At 63.8% G+C, this 17,257-nt stretch overlaps 1 protein-coding gene across 1 annotated transcript in view; it reads left to right on the top strand.

Moving 5' to 3' along the window:
* Positions 1 to 17,257, top strand: part of CRTAC1 (cartilage acidic protein 1) — a 45,012-nt gene that overhangs the window by 11,934 nt on the left and 15,821 nt on the right. Inside the window, exons 2-7 of the mRNA XM_074999358.1 lie at positions 2,862 to 3,058; positions 4,977 to 5,173; positions 7,869 to 7,999; positions 8,984 to 9,140; positions 11,103 to 11,237; positions 11,644 to 11,789. Of these exons, the coding sequence (XP_074855459.1) occupies positions 2,871 to 3,058; positions 4,977 to 5,173; positions 7,869 to 7,999; positions 8,984 to 9,140; positions 11,103 to 11,237; positions 11,644 to 11,789 (954 nt within the window). The 5' untranslated portion in view covers positions 2,862 to 2,870. The remainder of the gene's footprint in view (positions 1 to 2,861; positions 3,059 to 4,976; positions 5,174 to 7,868; positions 8,000 to 8,983; positions 9,141 to 11,102; positions 11,238 to 11,643; positions 11,790 to 17,257) is intronic.

The following is a 17,257-nucleotide window of genomic DNA, read 5'->3' as shown; positions in this document are numbered from 1 at the left end:
TGGCTGCTCCCTGGGCCACTCCACCCAGCGCCTCTGCCCCTCCTCAGGACTGGGCCCTGCAGGCCAGAGCACGGCCCCCTTGCTGGGGGTCTGCTCTGGCCCCAGGACTGAGCCACAACCCAGCTGTGCACGGGCACCGGGGAGGCGACCGCTGCTGGGCAGAGCTAACACAAACCCTGGCCCGTAGTGTCTGGCCCCGGCAGCGTTGGGCTGTGCCTCTGCTGGCTGCATCGCCCCATGCTGCAGGGGCCCCAGGCCGAGCCTCAGGGCACTGCTCTGTCTTCTACCGTAAAATCCGCCCCACGCCCTGGGCGCTGTCTGCCGGGTGCTGCGAAGCCCTGGCCCCAGGGAGCTGTGTCGCAGGCCGGCTCCTGTGCGCTGCTGGCCAGGCTGAGGCCGAGGCAGGGCTGGTCCCATGCTCTCCAGGCAGCCCGGCCGGCACAGCTGGGAACCTGGCCCTGCAGTCCGTAGGCTGAGCTGTCCCCTGGCGCACACCGTGCTGTCCTGTGGTGCTCCCCCGTGACCCTGCCTGTCCCCAGCGCTGTCTGCACCAGAAAGGGGCCCCGCAGTGCAGCAGCTGCTGGTGGTAGAGCAGCCAGGTGTGTGCCATGCAGCGTGGGCCCCCGCTCAGCTGCTAGCAGGCGCTGCCAGGCGTGATGCCCCGGGGCGATCCTGCCTGGGGGAGAGGCTGAGTGGGCAGCCAGCCACAGCTGCAGCCACCTGTGGTGCCAGGACAGCAGGGGGTCCCGGGAGGGGCGGCACGCAGGAGTGGGGCCTGGGGCCGGGGTGTGATGGAGTGGGGGATACCTGTGTGTGTGTGTGTGTGGCTCACAGAGGGTGTGGGGCTCCTGCTGAGGGTAACCCTGACGACCAGGTAACACCTTTGTACTGCAGACAAAGGAGGAGGTGGAGCCTGAGGGGTTTGAATTGGAACTGGGAGTTGGAAGCAGTGAGTCTGGGCTGGGAGAGAGAGAGAGACAAAGGAGGGGGCAAGGCCCCAGCTCTGGGGGCCCCTCGGGGCCTCCTCTCCCCAACATGGATTGGACTGGCTGTCTCTGCCTGCTGTACTGACTCCTCTGTATGATGCTGTGTCCTGTCGGCTAATAAACCTGCTGTTTTCCTGCTGAGTGAGAGACTCTCCTGCCTGCGGACAGGGTGCAGAGCTTGGGGGACCCCAGAACCCCATCACACTGGTGTCAGAAGTGGGATGTTCTGCACCCTGAGGATGGAGCATCCAGCAGTAAGTGACCGGGGCCCCGGAAGAAGTGGGGCCTGCGAGACCCAGGTGTGCTGAAGGGCAGTGAGGTGCAGTTCCCCAAGGCGGAGGGGCCTGCGGCTGAACCCAAGCAACTGCGGTTGTGGTCCTCGAGAGGGGGGTGTCACACCCGAGGAGGGGTTACTCCTGGGAATCTGTTGGAGTCGGTCCCAGAAGGTGGAGGGGCCGAGAGCCCAACCCCCAGGAACAAGTGACCCCTGAGGAGGCTGACGCTGAATGAGTCCTTCCCAAGACAGGGTGCTCATGGTCCCTGAGAGCGGGTGTCACACTGAAGAAGGGGTTCCGCTGGGAGTCTGTTGGAGTCGGTCCCAGAGGGCGGAGGGGCCTACGGCCTAACCCCAGGGAGCTTGTGACCCGCAAGGAGCCTGGCACACTGAAGGGATTCTTCCAGGAATCGTGGGGTGCAAAGGGCATCAGCCTGAGAGCCTGCAACCACGCTGAGCAACTCTGCTGTGAAGTGGCAGCACCTGGAAACCGAATCGAGATTAAAGGAGCTGGACAAGGCAGCGTGGATGTGCAGTGGCAGAGCTGAGGGCTGGGGAGAATCCTGCAGAGGTGAGCCCGAATCGGGGTAGGGAACCCTGGACTGCCTGGAGCTCTGAACCGAGTGGCCTGCCGCAGCTCAAGGAGGGAAGGAGCGATTCCAACCCATCATCTACTAGTGGCCAAGACAGACCTGCGAAAAGTTTTCCAGGCCTGGGCCAAGGAAGGTGCCTGTGTGTCTGTGCAGGAAAGCAGCTGATCCACTGGGAATGGCAAGTTGTCTATGAGAGAAGCTGCTTCACCTTCTGTGTGTGTGTGGAGACCAGCCGGGGGGCTGGGACAAAGGAGAAAGTGTCTCCCATTGTCTGTCTGTGTTGAACAGCAGCAGCAGCCTGGGGAGAGAGCAGAGCCTGCGTTTGGAAAAGGTGCCAATGAGGAAACTAGCCCATTGTCTGAGGAAGATTCACCAGCCTAGGATGGCTGGAGATGGATCCACCAGAAAAGAGCATTCCAGGTGTGTCTCTGAATCCAGCCATGGGGGCTGGAGCAGAGGGAATGGCTCTGGGTTGGGCAGTGGTATCCCTGCTAAGGACACTGGTCCTTGGTACAAAAAAAGTGCTTCTGCTTCTGCGGAAGTAAATCCTTTGCCTGAGCCTGTGGGGGCTCAAGATGGAGCCAAGATCCCAGAGCTGGATCTGAGGGCAGCTGAAGCCCAGATGGGAAGTGGGCCTGCCTCTGTGTCTCTCAGGGGGGATGATGCTTTAACTTGGTCTAATCCAGTTAGTATCATCAGGAAATCCCAGAGACCAGACGATTCTGGTACTTGTTCTCTGCCTGCTGCACTGACTCCTCTGTACGATGCTGTGTCCTGTCGGCTAATAAACCTGCTGTTCTCCTGCTAAGTGAGAGACTCTCCTGCCTATGGCCAGGGTGCAGAGCTTGGGGGACCCCAGAACCCCATCACACGGGGAGAGGGGTGAGGCAGCCCTGGGGACAGGAGGGGAGGGCGGTAGGGGACCCTGGGAGGGTGCAGAGGCTGCAGAAGCGGAGTCTGGCCAGTGGGGGGGTGTCTCCTGGCTGAGCCCGGTTGCTTTGGTTGCAGGTGCCAAGGATGCTGCTGCTCTGGTTGCTGCCACTGGTGCATCCGGGCGAGGGCTCCCAGCGCGGTGAGCCCATGTTCACGGCTGTCACTGGCCACATCCTGCCCCCCGACTATGACAACAACCCCACGCAGCTCAACTACGGCGTGGCCGTCACCGACGTGGATGGCGACGGTGACCTGGAGATCGTGGTGGCAGGGTGGGTGGCAAGGCGGGGCAGGGTGGGGCTGGGCCCCAGGTCTCTGCTGGCCGGTGCCGCGGGATGGGACGGGTGTGGGGCCTGTTGGCTGGCTGTGCTGCCGGCTGCTGGAGGTGGCTGGAAGGGCCCAGGCTGTGCGGTGCCAGGGGCTGCAGGGTTTGTATTGCCCTTTGCTGGGGCCCTTCAGCAGGGCCCCCGAGCGGGCCAGGCCTGTGCTCCGTACACACCTGTTCTCTGCAGCCCGTGGTGCAGCGATGATCGTGTGCTGCCGCCAAACATCTGCACCATCGCCAGCCCGGAGCCAGGGGCTCCTGGCCCACCCCCATGGGCACCAGTACACAGCAGCTGGGCTCCCCTGGCTGCCTTTGCCCCCGGTTAGCTCCTCCAGCCATGGCGGCCCCCTGCCGGCCAGCCAGGCATCCCCAGGGCAGCAAGAGCGGCACCAGAGCCCTGCCCCACACACCCAGGGCCGGGGCAGGCTTGTGGGGCGCAGCCTGGGAGGATGCAGCGGGCCGGGCAGCCCAAGTCTCAGCACACGCACCCCTCCCCCCCAGCGTCGGGCCCATCCTTGGCCCCGTGGGTGCTTGGGGTGGGGTCTGGTCCCAGGGCAGGCTGCGGAGCCCCTGCCACAGGCCGTCCAGTGGGCAGGAGCTGGGGCTGGGTGACTGTTTCCGGCCCTGGCTCCTGCCCAGCGAGGGATGGTCCGGCGGTGCTTGGGCAGCCCAGGGGGCAGCGACCCCGCCCTGGGGTGCTGCTCTGCGTTGCCAGTGGCCTGGATGGGTGAGCCTGGCCCTGTGAACCCCCCAGCCTGGTTGCACCCCTCAGATTCTCACAGCAGCACACCTGGCTGGGGCGCCCCCCCCCAGCAGCAGCTGCTCCCCCTTGCGAGTGGTGCAGGGGGGCTCGTGGGGGTGGCAGAAGAGGGGCTCACCCCCAGCAGGCAGCTCAGTCCCAGCAGCTGGGCAGCAGCACTCGCCAGGGTGCGCATCCCCTGAAGGAGAGGGGCCAGGCGGGCGTTTTGGCTCCGCTGCTGCTGCTTCTCGGCCCCAGGGGCTGGGGCACGGGGGCCTCTCCCGGCCTGGGGCAGGCCTGTTGGGGCGGGGACGGTGCGTTCCTTGTGGGGGTGCAGCTTGTGCAGGGAGAGCTGATTTCTTCCCCCCTTTGTGGCCCCCAGCCCCATGGAGCAGCTGGGAGGAGGTTGTGTAACACCCTTGTGCCAGTTGTGTAACAGGTTTACTGGAGCGTTCTGGGCCAGCCCCACCCTGCTCTGCTCCCCATGGCTGGAGGGGCAGGGCCCAGATCCCTGTCACCCCCCTGCACTTGGGGGCCCCAGCGGTGCCGTGGGGCTGAGAGGTGCAGCCTCTGGGTGAGCTGCTGCGTTCAGGGCCCAGCCACAACCTCCTCCAAGGGTCAGGCTTCTTCCTGGGGGGACAGTGGGGCCGGAGGCTCCTCGTCCAGCCCACCAGCAGCCTGGGCTGGCTGCGTGGCACTCCAGCAGGAGTGCACCAGTCCCAGTGCCAGCCGCCAGCCCCTCCCGGCAACCCCCTGCTTGGGGCTCCCCGCCCAGACCCAGCCCCGCTGTGCTCGCAGGGGCCGTCAGTGGTGCCCCCTCCCTGCTTTCCCGTGGGGTGGGGCTCCACCTGCTCCTGCCAGCGCTCTGGCTCCATGGCCAGGTTCCAGGCTGGCCCCCGCCCCCGCCCCAGCCGTTCTGCTAGGGGAGCATCCCCTGGGGCCTGAGTCCCTCTGTGCTGCCCAGGCCGTGCCCGGGACCCTTCCCTGCAGCCTCCAGGCGGGTGCTGCCCCCCACGGCCGTGCTCGAGTGGGGGCTTCCAGGAGCAGGGCTGGGGGCTGCCCTGGACTCTCCTGTGCCCCCCGCCGCGCCAGGCCTGGGCAAGTCCCTGCCGCCTGCCTCCCGCAGGTACAACGGCCCCAACCTGGTGCTGAAGTACGACCCCGCTCGGCAGCGGCTGCTCAACCTGGCGCGGGACGAGCAGCGCTCCCCGTACCGCGCGCTGCGGGACCGCCAGGGCAACGCCATCGGGGTGGCAGCCTGCGACGTGGACGGGGACGGGCGCGAGGAGATCTACTTCCTCAACACCAACAACGCCTTCTCGGGTGAGCGGCCCCCGCGCCAGGGCCAGGGGGGCGCAGGCTGCCCAGGGCCCCTGAGGGTGCCGAGCTGGATGGGGATGACAGGGGGCCCCGGGGGCGCAGTGCCGGCCAGGCTGGTGAGAGGGGTTCCAGGGGACACAGGCTGCCCAGGGCCCCTGAGACCGTGGTGCTGTACCTGGGGGCGGGGGCAAGGGTACAGCACGGTGCTGTGCTGTGCTGGATGGGCGGGCGGGGGGTCCCCGGGGGACACAGGCCGTGCTGGGCAGGGGGTTCCCAGGGGACACAGGTCATACGGGGGTGGTCCTGGGGGACACAGGCTGTACAGGGAGGGGGGGTCCCGGGGGACACAGGCCGTGCGGGGGAGGTCCCGGGGGACACAGGCCGTGCTGGGCGGGCTAGGGCAGCGCCGTGCTGGCAGGGATCCCAGGGCACTGCGCCCTGCCCCGCGGCTGTGACCTTCGGCACGTGAGGGATATGCACAGCCTGGAGTTAATTTCTCAGTCGAGTGACTCCATTGATTCATGGCCGGCTGGTGGAGCTGGCACAGCTGCTGAGTCAGCACTGCCTGCAGCCCCCCCGCCCTCCGGCCACGCACACCACGGGCAGCCCAAGGCCCTGGGGCGCTGGGGTCCCCTGGCCATGGGGGGGTTGGAAAGCTCCTGTGCAGGGCCCCGGGGCAGCTCTCCCCAAAGCTGTAGGATCAGGCCGGCTCAAAGGGAGGCGGGGGCCAACCTGGTACCCCCAGCCTGCTGCTGCATGTGCCCGACCCAGGGCACGGCACCCCCCACATGTCCAGCTGCCCCCCAGCCCCATCCCAGGGCACGGAGAGGGGTCTTGTAACCGCTGCTACGTCCCAGCTCCTGGCGCGCCACTCGGTGCTGCCCACCTCCCTCCCCTCACACAGCCGCGTGCCGGCTGCCCCTGCTCGCCGCCGCCGGCACCGGCACCTTCCCCCGGCGCTGCAGGCGCCTGCCGGCTGCCCCTTCCCCCTGCTCTCCGCCGCCGGCACCGGCACCTTCCCCCGGCGCTGCAGGCGCCTGACGGCTGCCCCTTCCCCCTGCTCTCCGGCACCGGCACCTTCCCCCGGCGCTGCAGGCGCCCGCCGGCTGCCCCTTCCCCCTGCTCTCCGCCGCCAGCACCGGCACCTTCCCCCGGCGCCGCAGGCGCCTGCCAGCTGCCCCTTCCCCCTGCTCTCCGCCGCCGGCACCGGCACCTTCCCCCGGCGCTGCAGGCGCCTGCCGGCTGCCCTGTGGGCCCAGGGATGGCGATGTGGCACCTTGCCCATGGGGCTGTGACATGTTACGGCCACGGTGGGAGCAGCCACAGAGATCCTGGTGCTGCCCTCCCCCACGTTGCCAAGGGAGACAAGCTGGTCCCATGGCGCCCACGGGTCTGACAGCTCTGACCTCCCTCCCTCCTGCGCTGACGGCCTGTCTCCCACCAGCGCCCTGGAATCTCCTCTGAGCACCGACCCCAGGGCCTCCCCGGCAGCTGGGCAGTGGCCTCCTGCCCAGCCCTGCAGCTCGCCAAGGGCTGGACGCCGGCGGCTCTGCCCGAGGAGCTGGTGTGATGGAGTGGGGGGAGGGCATGTGTGAGTCAGGCTGGGTGTGAGAGACAAGCAGCAGCTCCCAGTGGCTAAGGATGACCCTGGGGCTACAACTGGCAGGTGACACCTCTGCCCTGAACAAAGAGGGAGGGAGGAGCCGAGCTGAGTTTTGAATCGGGGGCAGCAGTTAGGAAGCTGGGGGAAGAGGAGCTGGAAGGCAGCCAGCCTGGCGAGGGGGGAAGCTACACCCCACAGGGGCACCCCTCGGGGTCTCCTCCCCAGGACGGGTTGGAAGGACTGTCTCTGGCTGCTGTGCTGTCGCTTCTGGGAGAAACTGGGCATCTGTTGCCTAATAAACCTCCTGTTGTACCTGCTGAGTGAGAGTCGCTCCTGCCAGCGGACGGGGTGCAGTGCAGGGGGACCCCTGAACCCCATCACAGCTGGGCCGTGGTACGCAGAGCCGGGCAGGGCCCCGCCTGGCGTCAATGCTGCTGACCGCAGGATGGGGGGCTGGCTGTGGGCAGGGCTCAGGGACCAGGGGCTGTGCTGAGCAGGGGAGCAGGCCTGGGCCTGGGGCTGGGCCTGGGCCTCGGGCTCGGTGGGGGTCATGTGAGCAGCAGCTGCAGCTCTTCACTGGGACAGGGATCCGTCTTTCTGACACACCTCATTACCCCGGCTGCAGCTGCCAGCCTAAATCACGCGCTCAGGCTCCTGCAGCCCCCGGGCGTCCTCCCTCCCCGGCTCCTGCCTGGGTCGCTTGCAGGCGCTGCTGGAATGCAACCCTGGTCCTGCCCCACCGGCCCCTGGCATGGCGAGCTGCGGCTGGGGGGGAAGATGGGGCCCGGGGGGGGGGCTGTGGGGTGGCACTGTGGGGGCCTTGGCGGAGGTGGGGGGGGCTGTGGGGTGGCACCGTGGGGGCCCTGGCGGAGCCGGGTGGGGCTGTGGGGTGGGCGCTGGGGCTGTGGCTGGGAGTCAGGTCATGTGGCAGCTGGGCAGATGAGATGGGGCCTGGGCCCACGCCTGCACGTCTGCTGATGGGTGCCCCGGCAGGCGCCTCCGTGGAGCTGCCCGCCCTGTGCTGCCGGGGGAGCGGCCTCCTCGGGGCGTCCTGCAGCGGGTGCGGGGGCCAGGTGCTGACCCTCTATCCCCCAGGCCTGGCCACCTACCCCGACAAGCTCTTCAAGTGGCGGGCTGGGCGCTGGGAGGACCTCCTGAGTGACGAGGTGAACCGGGCAGTGGCCAGCCGCTTCGCCGGGCGCTCCGTGGCCTGCGTGGACAGGACGGTGAGTGCGGGAAGTCAGGCAGGGCCAGGAGGGGCAGCACGGGGGGCCCAGCTGCTCTGGGGTGGGGGGCTGGGGGCAGGACCCAGCCGGGCGGGGGTGCTGGGGGCCAGAGGGCAGGGCCGGAGGGCAGGACCCGGCCGGGCTGGGGGAGAAGCTCTGGAGCAGGCGGGGGAGTGGGTGGCAGGGAACAGAGCCCAGCATGGAGTCAGGGATTGGGGGTCAGGTGAGGGGCTGGACCTCCGTCAGGGGGGTGAGGGCTGGGAGCAGATGGGCTAAGTCGTGGGGTGGGAGATGGGGAGGGTGGAGGGGCAGGGCCAGGCAAGTGGGGTACGTGGGGTAGAGCTGCAGGGGACGCTGAGCTGTGGGGGGAAGGGGGCCGTGGGGTAGAGCTGCAGGGGACGCTGAGCTGTGGGGGGAAGGGGGCCGTGGGGTAGAGCTGCGGGTGACGCTGAGCTGTGGGGGGAAGGGGGCCGTGGGGTAGAGCTGCGGGTGACGCTGAGCTGCGGGGGGAAGGGGGCCGTGGAGTAGAGCTGCAGGGGACGCTGAGCTGTGGGGGGGAGGGGGCCGTGGGGTAGAGCTGGGGGGGGACGCTGAGCTGTGGGGGGGAGGGGGCCGTGGGGTAGAGCTGGGGGGGGACGCTGAGCTGTGGGGGGGAAGGGGGCCGTGGGGTAGAGCTGCGGGGGCACTGAGCTGTGGGGGGAAGGGGGCCGTGGGGTAGAGCTGCGGGTGACGCTGAGCTGTGGGGGGAAGGGGGCCGTGGGGTAGAGCTGCGGGGGGGCGCTGAGCTGTGGGGGCAGCCTCAGAAGGGGGAGGGGGACTTGGAGCCACTTCCCTGCCGCAGGCTGAGCCCGGAGAGCGATGCCCAGCTCAGCTGCAGGCAGCCAGCAGCGAGAGCCGCACAGTCCTGGGGGCAGCCCTCATCCCAGCCTCACTGCTGCCCCAGCCGGGAGCCTGGCTCTGCCCTCACCTGCCTCTTGCCCGCAGGGCTCCGGGCGCTACGCCATCTACATCGCCAACTACGCCAACGGCCGGCAGGGCCCCCCCGCACTGCTGGAGATGGACGTGGCCGCCAGCGACCCGGCCCACGGCATCGTGGTGCTCACCGACGTGGCGGCTGAGGCCGGCGTAAATAAGTACACAGGTCTGGGCAGCCTGGGCGGGGCATGGGGCCTGTGGGGAGGGCAGAGCGGAGGAGGGCTGGGAGCAGCTCCGGGGGGCCGGGACTGCCAAGACAGCAGGTGCCCCCTCAAGCAGCCCGGGATGGGGCTCCCTTCCAGCTGCTCCTGTGCTGCTGGTGCTGGGCGGGGTGAGGGGCTGGGCCCCCCCCCCCATCACTGGGCTAGGCTGCTCCTTGCATGGCCCTCCAACCGCCTGCACCCTCTGGGGGCTGGTGTGCAGAGGGTGGCGGGTGCTAAGCACAGCACAGGGTGTCCCTGTCTGGAGGGGCTCCTGGCTGAGGCAGACGCCCCAGCCGGGGTGGGGAAGGGAGAGTGCAGGGAAGCCCCCACCACTCTGCCTGCGGCACCCCAGCCGGCCAGGCACTGGAAGAACATAACGTGAGGGGCAAAAGTCAGCATGGTCCCTGCAGAGGAAAACCGCGTCTCGCTAATCTGTTAGAGTTCTCCGAAGGGGTTAGACGTGCAGCCAGGGGAGGCCAGTGGGTACAGTATGCTTAGCTGTCCAGAAAGCCTTCAACAAGGTACTTCATCCCAGGCTCTTGTGTAAATGACGTTGTCGTGGGATGAGAGGGAGGGGCCTTTCATGCACTGAGCACTGGTTAAAAGACAGGAAGCGGAGGAGTGGCATAAATGGTAAATTTTCTGACTGGAGAGGGGTGACTGGTGGTGTCCCCCACGGGTCAGTCCTAGGACCAACCCTGTTCAATTTAGTCAAAAATGATCTGGAGAAGGGGGTGAGCAGGGAGGTGGCTCCGTGTGCAGAGGACACGGAACTGTTCAAGATACTCAAGACAAAGGCAGACTGAAGAGCTTCCAAAAGATCTCATCACACTGCGCGATGGGGCAACAAAACGGCAAATGAAATTTAATGTGGGTAAGTGGAAGGTAACGCACATGGGGAAAAATAAGCCCAACTGTGCTTACAGCACGATGGGGGCCAATTTAGCTACAACTCATCAGGAAAGAGATCTCGGGGTTATTGTGGATAGTTCCTTGAAAACATCCACGCAGTGTGCAGAGGCCGTCAAAAAGGCAAATAGGATGTTAGGTATTATTAAAAAAGGGATAAACAATAAGCTGAGAAGTATCTTACTGCCCCTGTATAAATCTAGGGGAAGCCCACGTCTTGCATACTGTGTGCAGATGTGGTCTCCTCAGCTAAAAAAAGAGATCCTGGCACTGGAGAAGGTTCAGAAAAGGGAAACTAGAATGATTAGGGGCTTGGAACAGGTCCCATATGAGGAGAGGCTAAAAAGATTGGGACTTTTCAGTTTAGAAAAGGGAGGCTGAGGGGGACATCATAGAGGTCTATAAAATTATGACAGGTGTGGAGAGGGTGAATAAGGCGAAGTTATTTACTTGTGCCCCTAATACAAGAACTAGAGGACACCAAATGAAATTAATGGGTAGCAGGTTTAAAACTAATACAAGAAAGTTCTTCACTCAACGCACAGTCAGCCTGTGGAACTCCTCGCCGGAGGAGCCTGGGGAGGCGAGGACTGTAACAGAATTTAAGAAAGAGCTGGATAAATTCATGGAGGTTAGGGCCATAAGAGGCAATTAGCCAAGGGCAGGAATGGTGTCCCTGGCCTCGGGTTGTCAGAGGCTGGAAATGGATGGCAGGAGGCAAATCACTTGATCATTGTCTTTGGTTCCCCCCCACCCCCGGGGCACCTGGCACTGGCCACCGTCAGCAGACAGGCTACTGGGCTGGACGGACCTTTGCTCTGACCCAGATTCAAACCCAGCTCGGCTCCACCCTCCTCCTTTGTTCAGGGCAGAGGTGTTACCTGCCAGTCTAGGTTACAGCCCCAGGGGTCATCCTTAGCCGCTGGGAGCTGCGCTGCCTGTCTCACACATCCAGCCTGAGTCTCACAGGCACTCCCCACGCCAACACACCCTGACCCAGGCCCTGCTCTCCTCAGGCGGCCGGGGGGTGGCCGTGGGACCCATCCTGAGTACCAGCGCCTCCGACATCTTCTGCGATAACGAGAATGGGCCCAACTTCCTCTTCCACAACCAGGGGAATGGCAGCTTCGTGGATGTGGCTGCTAGCGCCGGTGAGTGAGTGCGCACAGGGTGGGGCCTGGCGGTGGCGCGGCTGGCGGGGACAGGGGCCTGGCGGTGGCACGGCCCAGGAGAGTTGGGGCAGGGGCCATGCTGGGACCCAGCCGGAGGCCCCAGCTGCCGCATGCTGCAAGTGGAGCCACCAAGCTGGGGCAGATGATGGGCCCTGCTGGGGGTCCTGGGCCCCAAGGAGCAGTGCTGGGCGCAGCCGGGTCCTGGCACCGCTGACCCCAGGGGCGCCGCCGTCTCCATCTGGGAGGTCGGCTGCACTCACGGGGCAGGGAGCTGCGGTGCCCATGCCATAGGGCAGCTCCCCGGGCTCCCTCCCAGCTGGCTCCTGCCGCGCCCGAGTGAACACCCACGTGGATAGCACTCGCCCATCTCCTTGCTGCCCCACAGGCCTGGATGACCCCCACCAGCACGGCCGGGGGGTGGCCCTGGCTGACTTCAACCGCGACGGCCAAGTGGACATAGTCTACGGCAACTGGAATGGGCCGCACCGGCTCTACCTGCAGCTAAGCACCAGCGGGCGGGCCCGCTTCCGGGTGAGTGGGGTGCATGCTGCCAAGGGGCCCTCCCAGGGCCACTCCTGCAGCCTCCACCTGCTATCCCAGGGGGTCACCGTGTGGGCCCAGCCCCGCCATAAATCCAGGCTGCAGCTCCAGGCCAGCTTTGAAAACTTTCTGGGGGACCCTTGGGGCCCCTCTTCCTCCAGAGTCTGACAGGCAGAGTCCAGCTGGGGCAGCCCCCCAGGAGGCTGGTGCCTTGGCCCCAAAGGCTGCCCGGCGTTGGCAGCGGCTCCCTGCGCTGTCAGACGGATGGTGTGTTCAGTAACTGGCCACCAGAGGCCGGAGAGCTGAAGGCTGCAGCACAGCCCATTGTGGGGGGCCCAGAGCCTGGCCTGGCTGTGGGGAGCCCAAGTTCCAGCTCAGTCTGGTGCTGACCCCTTGGGCCGACTGCTGGCGAGAGCTCTGACTCCTTCCAGCAGCCCCCGAGCCCCTCCCGGCTCTCTGATCTCCAGCCGGGGGCGTTGCTCAGCCCCCTGCAGAGAGGTGGGGAGACCCCAGTCCCTGGGGCACTGGGTGTCCCGTCGTGGCACTGGCTTAGCCATTAGCCTCTCAGGTCTCACTGATACAGGGCCAGGCCCAGCAGGCAGGTGCCGTCTGCCTGCCCTGAGAGCACAGGTCCTGTCCCAGCCGCGCGCAGCAGTATCACTGTCACCATGGCGTGGGGGAGTCACCGGCCCAGCCCTGCATCCCCAGGTGGACGTGGTGTGATGGAGTGGGGGGAGTGCAAGTGAGAGACTTGGGCTGGATGTGTGTGAGACAGGCAGAGCAGCTCCCAGCGGCTAAGGATGACCCTGGGGCTATAACCTAGGCGGGCAGGTAACGCCTCAGCCCTGAATACAGAGCAGCGGGGAGCCGAGCGGGGCTTGAATCGGAGATGGCAGTTGGAAGCTGGGGGAGAGGGAGGAAGGAGCCAGCCTGGCGAGGGGGCAGCTACACCCCAGGGGGGCCCCCCTCGGGCTCCTCTCCCCAGGACGGGTTGGAATGACTGTCTCTGCCGGCTGCACTGACACCTCTGTGCTGAGCTGGGCCTCTGGCACCTCATAAACCTCCTGTTCTACCTGCTGAGTGAGAGTCACTCCTGCCAGCGGACGGGGTGTAGCGCCTGGGGACCCCGAACCCCGTCACACATGGCTCTCGCTCGGCAGAGGGAACAGATGGGTCAGGGGGTGACAGGGACACAGCACAGAGCAGGGACCAGCAGCCGGCAGCACCATCCAGCCTGGGGAGAGGGGCCTCAAGCTGGGGCCCTGTCCCTCCCCGAGCTGAGACTGCCCCACTCCCAGCTCCCGGTCCCAGGCAGGCCCCTCCCCCGCATCTGTCCTGCTTCCGGGGCACAAGGTGTCACCTGGTCACTGTGATGGGGTTCTGGGGTCCCCCAAGCTCTGCACCCTGTCCGCAGGCAGGAGAGTCTCTCACTCAGCAGGAAAACAGCGGGTTTATTAGCCGACAGGACACAGCATCGTACAGAGGAGTTAGTGCAGCAGGCAGAGACAGCCAGTCCCATCCATGCTGGGGAGAGGAGGCCCCGAGAAGCCCCCAGAGCTGGGGCCTGGCCCCCTCCTTTGTCTCTCTCTCCCTCAGCCCAGACTAACTGCTTCCAACTCCCAGTTCCAGTTCAAACCCCTCAGGCTCCACCTCCTCCTTTGTCTGCAGTACAAAGGTGTTACCTGGTCGTCAGGGTTACCCTCAGCAGGAGCCCCACACCCTCTGTGAGCCACTCACACACACACACACACACACACACACACACACACACACAGGTATCCCCCACTCCATCACATCTCTCCCCCCTTCCAGACCGAACTGAGCGGGGTCACTCAACTGGTGACCTGGGGAAGTTCGGGGCTCTCCCCTTGTGATAGGGCATCGGCTGTACCCTCTGTTCTCCACTCGATGTGCACCACCTCCACATCATAGTCCTGCTGGGGGAGGCTCCAAGTCAGGAGCTTGGTCTTGGCCCTTTTCATGTGATGCAGCCAGGCAAGTTCCTTTAGTTCCCTTGGGTGGGTCGGTCTCGCTGGTTCAGCCCCGGTCCGTCAGCCACGTTCTCAAGTCGGGCGGGCAGAGCCCATACAGATGCTGCAGCACCAACAGATCAAACAGGTCTTTTGTGATCTGGGTCCTGCCCCATCTGACCACCAGTCCATACAGCTGCTCCAGCCAATGTCTGGAATTCAGTTACAGTTCAGTAACGGAAGGTACAAATGCTTCCATCCTTGGCATTTAGCCAGACCACCACAATGGTTGTGTGCCTCAGTTTCCCTTTCCATGCCACACAATAGGTTTGGAATGTTCCTTCTCATGTCAGAGGTTGCAAGACTAGTTACAGGGAACAATGGTGACATTTCAGAGTTACAGACTCCTTCAACATACAACTCATGCTTCTACATCAATGTCATCATGTCACACGGCTCTTTCCAAACCTTCAGTACATGGTACAATTCTACAGCTTTTGGTGGCAGCACCCCTTGGTTACAGCAGTCAGCGTGAGTAACAGAACAAACCCATTGCAACTGCACATTTACGTTGCTCTTTGGTAGACCACAACCTTTGTGCAACATCTTTGAGAATCTGGTATTTTGGGGATAAATGGCTGAGGCCTTTCTTAGCACCATCAAGTTCTAATCTTCTCTCTTGCCCCCTGGGGTGGAAATTTGATCTCTCTGGCTGTGCCCTCCCTTCTAACAAGAGCTGGGCCATTGATGATCTCAGGGAGACGGCCCATTCCCAGCCAGCCTGGAAATTTGCAAACCAAACTGCTTTCTGAAAGTTGTTTTGCGAGTCCCAGACGCAGAATCCACATGAAGGAATCCCTGTTTATCCCTTACTGGCCCACCAGGACCACAGCTCCTTTGTCCTTCCCCCTCCAACTACTGCCTCCCCATGGAATCAGAAGTGGAGTCCAGTATAAGAATACAAGTGTTTCCACCATCTGGAGATGGGGAATTGCTGGCGCTCTCCTGCATCCTACAGAGATTGACTGTGCAGCTGTTTCACTTGGTTCTCACGGGGCTGCTCACATTTCCTGATAGTTTTCACTTCACTTGCACCAACTTCCAATTCCTGAGAAACTTTTACACTGCCTGCTTTGGACCCTTCCAGAGCACAGCCAGTGGTTTCACACTCAGGCAGGTCCTGGCCATCAGGAGCTGAAACAAACTTCTCCCCAGGCAAAGGGTTGCTCTGGTGCTTACAGACAAGCACCTTTCCTGTTCACTCTCCTTCACCTCACTCCCATTTTCTGCAGTCCCCACAGATGGGTTAGGAAAAGTTTCAGGGAAATTCTCTTCCTTAAGAGCTTCCCCAAACAATAACTCACCCCTGTCTGCCTCCACGGGGCACTGCTCCCTTGAGCCACAACCAGCTCCTGGGTTTCACCTACACCCAGGATCACTTCTGGCCCGTTAGGCAGATTCCCACGTAATCCCCCTCCAGGCAGACAGCCAGTACCACCGGACAGAAGGTCAGGATCCCTTTCCTCCCTTCTGCTACCAGCTTCTTTATCTTCATCACTCAGCATAACTCCATTGCCCGTCTGTTCTTGTGTCCTGGCGAGAGGATGACTCTGGTAGGACAGAGTCCTCTCACCCCCTCCCAGTAACACCTCAGCATCAGGCAAAGAACAAGTACCAGAATCGTCTGGTCTCTGGGATTCCCTGATGATACTAACTGGAGCAGACCGAGTTAAAGCATCATCCCCCCTGAGAGACACAGAGGCAGGCCCACTTCCCATCTGGGCTTCAGCTGCCCTCAGATCCAGCTCTGGGATCTTGGCTCCATCTCGAGCCCCCACAGGCTCAGGCAAAGGATTCACTTCCCCAGAAGCAGAAGCACTTTTCTTGCACCAAGGACCAGTGTCCTTAGCAGGGACACCACTGCCCCATCCCGGAGCCATTCCCTCTGCTCCAGCCCCCATGGCTGGATTCAGAGACACACCTGGAATGCTCTTTCCTGGTGGATCCGTCTCCAGCCACCCCAGGCTGGGGAATCTTCCTCAGACAATGGGCTAGTTTCCTCATTGGCACCTTTTCCAAATGCAGGCTCTGCTCTCTCCCCAGGCTGCTGCTGCTGTTCAACACAGACAGACAATGGGAGACACTTTCTCCTTTGTCCCAGCCCCCGGGCTGGTCTCCACACACACACAGAAGGTGGAGCAGCTTCTCTCACAGACAACTTGCCATTCCCAGTGGATCAGCTGCTTTCCTGCACAGACACACAGGCACCTTCCTCGGCCCAGGCCTGGGAAACTTTTCGCAGGTCTGTCTTGGCCACTAGTAGATGATGGGTTGGAATCGCTCCTTCCCTCCTTGAGCTGTGGCAGGCCACTTGGTTCAGAGCTCCATGCAGTCCAGGGTTCCCTGCCCCGATCCAGGCTCACCTCTGCAGGATTCTCCCCAGCCCTCAGCTCCGCCACTGCACATCCACGCTGCCTTGTCCAGCTTCTTTAATCTCGATTCAGTTTCCAGGTGCTGCCACTTCACAGCGAAGTTGCTTAGCGTGGTTGCAGGCTCTCAGGCTGATGCCCTCTGCACCCCACGCTTCCTGGAAGAATCCCTTCAGTGTGCCAGGCTCCTTGCGGGTCACAAGCTGCCCAGGGTTAGGCCGTAGGCCCCTCCGCCCTCTGGGACCGACTCCAACAGACTCTCAGAGGAACCCCTTCTTCAGTGTGACACCCACTCTCAGGGACCATGAGCACACTGTCTTGGGAAGGACTCATTCAGCGTCAGCCTCCTCAGGGGTCACTTGTTCCTGGGGGTTGGGCTCTCGGCCCCTCCACCTTCTGGGACCGACTCCAACAGATTCCCAGGAGTAACCCCTCCTCAGGTGCGACACCCCCTCTCGAGGACCACAACCGCAGTTGCTTGGGTTCGGCCGCAGGCCCCTCCGCCTTGGGGAACTGCACCTCACTGCCCTTCAGCACACCTGGGTCTCGCAGGCCCCACTTCTTCCGGGGCCCCGGTCACTTACTGCTGGATGCTCCATCCTCGGGGTGCAGAACATCCCACTCCTGACACCAGTGTGATGGGGTTCTGGGGTCCCCCAAGCTCTGCACCCTGTCCACAGGCAGGAGAGTCTCTCACTCAGCAGGAAAACAGCGGGTTTATTAGCCGACAGGACACAGCATCGTACAGAGGACTCAGTACATCAGGCAGAGACAGCCAGTCCAATCCATGTTGAGGAGAGGAGGCCCCGAGGGGCCCCCAGAGCTGGGGCCTGGCCCCCTCCTTTGTCTCGCTCTCCCTCAGCCCAGGCTAACTGCTTCCAACTCCCAGTTCCAATTCAAACCCCTCAGGCTCCACCTCCTCCTTTGTCTGCAGTACAAAGGTGTTACCTGGTCATCAAGGTTACCCTCAGCAGGAGCCCCACACCCTCTGTGAGCCACTCACACACAAACAGGTATCCCCCACTCCATCACAGTCACGTTCCCTCCGGGGCTCAGGTTG

Source organism: Carettochelys insculpta, chromosome 7, assembly GCF_033958435.1.
Source record: "Carettochelys insculpta isolate YL-2023 chromosome 7, ASM3395843v1, whole genome shotgun sequence".
Lineage (NCBI taxonomy): Eukaryota > Metazoa > Chordata > Testudines > Carettochelyidae > Carettochelys > Carettochelys insculpta.
Note: the sequence above shows the minus strand (reverse complement) of the source record. Positions and strands in the feature narration are given on the sequence as shown.